The following is a 2324-nucleotide window of genomic DNA, read 5'->3' as shown; positions in this document are numbered from 1 at the left end:
GCATTTGTTTGCAGAGTGACGGCAGCTGTATCATAAAATAAAACAAAGATTAAAGATAAAAGATTCTGTATGTTAATTTACACAAATCATTATTCTAAATCCTGTGAAGTTAGATTTTGGACTGATGTATGAGAAGGTTTTATTACCATTGCAACGATCACAAGTTTTCTTCTTGATGGTATAAATCAGGAAGGCAATAACACTCAGACTTAAAGCCAAAGCAGCAAATAACAGAAACAGAAGTATGTTGGCCTTCTGCAGATCCCACATGTTGAGCTCTAAAATAACATCAGGAGCAAATAATGAAAGTTAACAGCTTTTCTGGAAAGGTGTTACAATATAATGGAAACTAAACTTTTGTACACATTATTTTCATCTCTTCTACTGGATTCAAAATTAATGATTATTAAAGATTAATATGGAAATATTCTGCACTTACCTTCAACGTCCAGTTTTGCTCCATTTCCAAATAATATCTCTCCACATGTGGCCACAGCACAGTAATAAGTCTCGGCATCAGAGGAGCTGACGTCCTTAGAGAAGCTGTAGATACATTTCTGTGGAGATCCAGCTTCAGGACTCTTCTCACATCCATGAGTGTAAATGAAACTGGGATGAGATTCATCTGATGCGGCTCTGAACCAATAAACTAAACATGTTTTCTTCTCAGAGTCAGAGAGGACTGAACACTGCAGAGTCACTGAGTCTCCTGGACGGACTGGATCAGATAGATCTTGAGTGACGGCAGTGATATCAGGTTCTGGTCCTGGAAAATGTCAAGATAAAATGACATGCTTTACTCACTTTAATAAAATTAAAAGTAATGAAAATTTTAAATTCATGTGCTTAAAACCTTTTCTACACATTAAGGAGACATAATTTGACTTATAATGAGTTATGGAAACACACATACATGTAAAAAAATCATATTATGTAAACTGATGGTAAACATGTTGGATTAAAGCACGGTTATTTTTTGTCAAGTAATTTAAAATGTCGATTTACCTTTAACTCTCAGAAGTGTTGATTTGGAAAATGTCATGTCCAGTACATTTACTTTTAAACAGTAGTAAAGTCCAGTATCACTCAGCTTTGTCTCATGAATATGCAGAATAAATGATCCAGGCTCTTGTTTTGCTGTAATGTGAGGAGTCTTGTTAACATCTTTATAATCAAAGGCAAATGTTCCTCCCAAGAATTCAGGTGTTTTTCCAGAAACAAGCCTGATCCAAAACAAAGTTTCTTGGTTGATAGATGTCTGGCGAGTACAATTCAAAGTCACATCATCTCCAACTTCAACAGTTGTTGTTTCAAAGACGTGATCATCTGTGCATCCTGAACATAAAATTAAATGGAGCAGTGATTAACAACAGAGAAAGAAAAATGTACACACTGTACTAAATTACTGTAAGAACATAATATTTTAAATGTATATCTGGAGTAAATGTGACTTCTGTGAATATACTTACGTCCCACTCTGAGCATCAGCAGCAAATAAAATATGATCACCATTTTCATGTTAATCCACTTGTAGCTGCAGCTAAATTAGAGCGTATTAGAAGATGACTCGCCTTAATGTAATCATGGAAAGTGGGAGGGAACATTTCAGAGCAATCTGATTGGCCTCTCGTTATGTTGGTATCTCACTGTATCACCACAGTGGAAATAAAATCAACCATCTTTCCAACCTGAAACAACACAACAGCACACTTTTGTTTCATGTTTCAGGGTGGGTTTCTATAACTGACACTGAGAGTAAACACAAGGTAAAGCTGGGGGGGCACTTTTCTGGAGAGGGCAATAAAAAAAAAAAGGTTTCATACTGTAACCCATTGTTTTACCATACACTGACCTTTTCAATATTATTTCATTGTAACGCTCTCTCTTTCTGTTTCTCAGACCACAGGTGAGACAAGAATTAGCTACCACACCTCCTCCTCGCTCCATGCAGCTATGGACTGCTTCGCCAGGGGTAGAGGGGGCAGTGGCTCCAGGAACAGAGCTGAGGTCGTCAGCCACAGCAGCTCTAAGTCATAGGTCACAGCAGGCTGGTGGCCGACGGCAGCACCAGATCTAACCTCTGTAACGGCAGCAACAGAGTCTGGAGTTTGGGGCCATCCAGTCCCCCGTCACAGGCTGAGTTTGAGTTGCTGCAGTCGGGCTCACAGGATGTAGACTGCTGGTATACGCCTGCCATTGACCCCCAGCTCAGATGGAATTGTCTTCCCCTTTTCCTTCCTGCATGGTACGGTTTTCAAAATCGCCACAGTTACATGAAACTAGACTCACATAGTCAGAACTATCTCCACACATCATTTTAGTGC

At 39.0% G+C, this 2324-nt stretch overlaps 1 protein-coding gene across 1 annotated transcript; it reads right to left on the bottom strand.

Annotated features, from left to right (window-relative positions):
* Window positions 1–146: 146 nt before the first annotated feature.
* On the bottom strand, window positions 147–1542 carry LOC126387225 (uncharacterized; the record flags this gene model as incomplete). The annotated part of the gene is made up of 4 exons (XM_050039765.1): window positions 1470–1542; window positions 1006–1335; window positions 440–766; window positions 147–278 (listed from the first exon to the last, which is right to left on the bottom strand). Coding segments are annotated over exons 1-4 (838 nt in total), but the record flags the coding sequence as incomplete, so codon positions are not given.
* Window positions 1543–2324: the final 782 nt, after the last annotated feature.

This window comes from Epinephelus moara, unplaced genomic scaffold, assembly GCF_006386435.1.
Source record: "Epinephelus moara isolate mb unplaced genomic scaffold, YSFRI_EMoa_1.0 scaffold2910, whole genome shotgun sequence".
Taxonomy (NCBI): domain Eukaryota; kingdom Metazoa; phylum Chordata; class Actinopteri; order Perciformes; family Serranidae; genus Epinephelus; species Epinephelus moara.
This window is presented reverse-complemented; position numbering and strand designations above follow the sequence as displayed.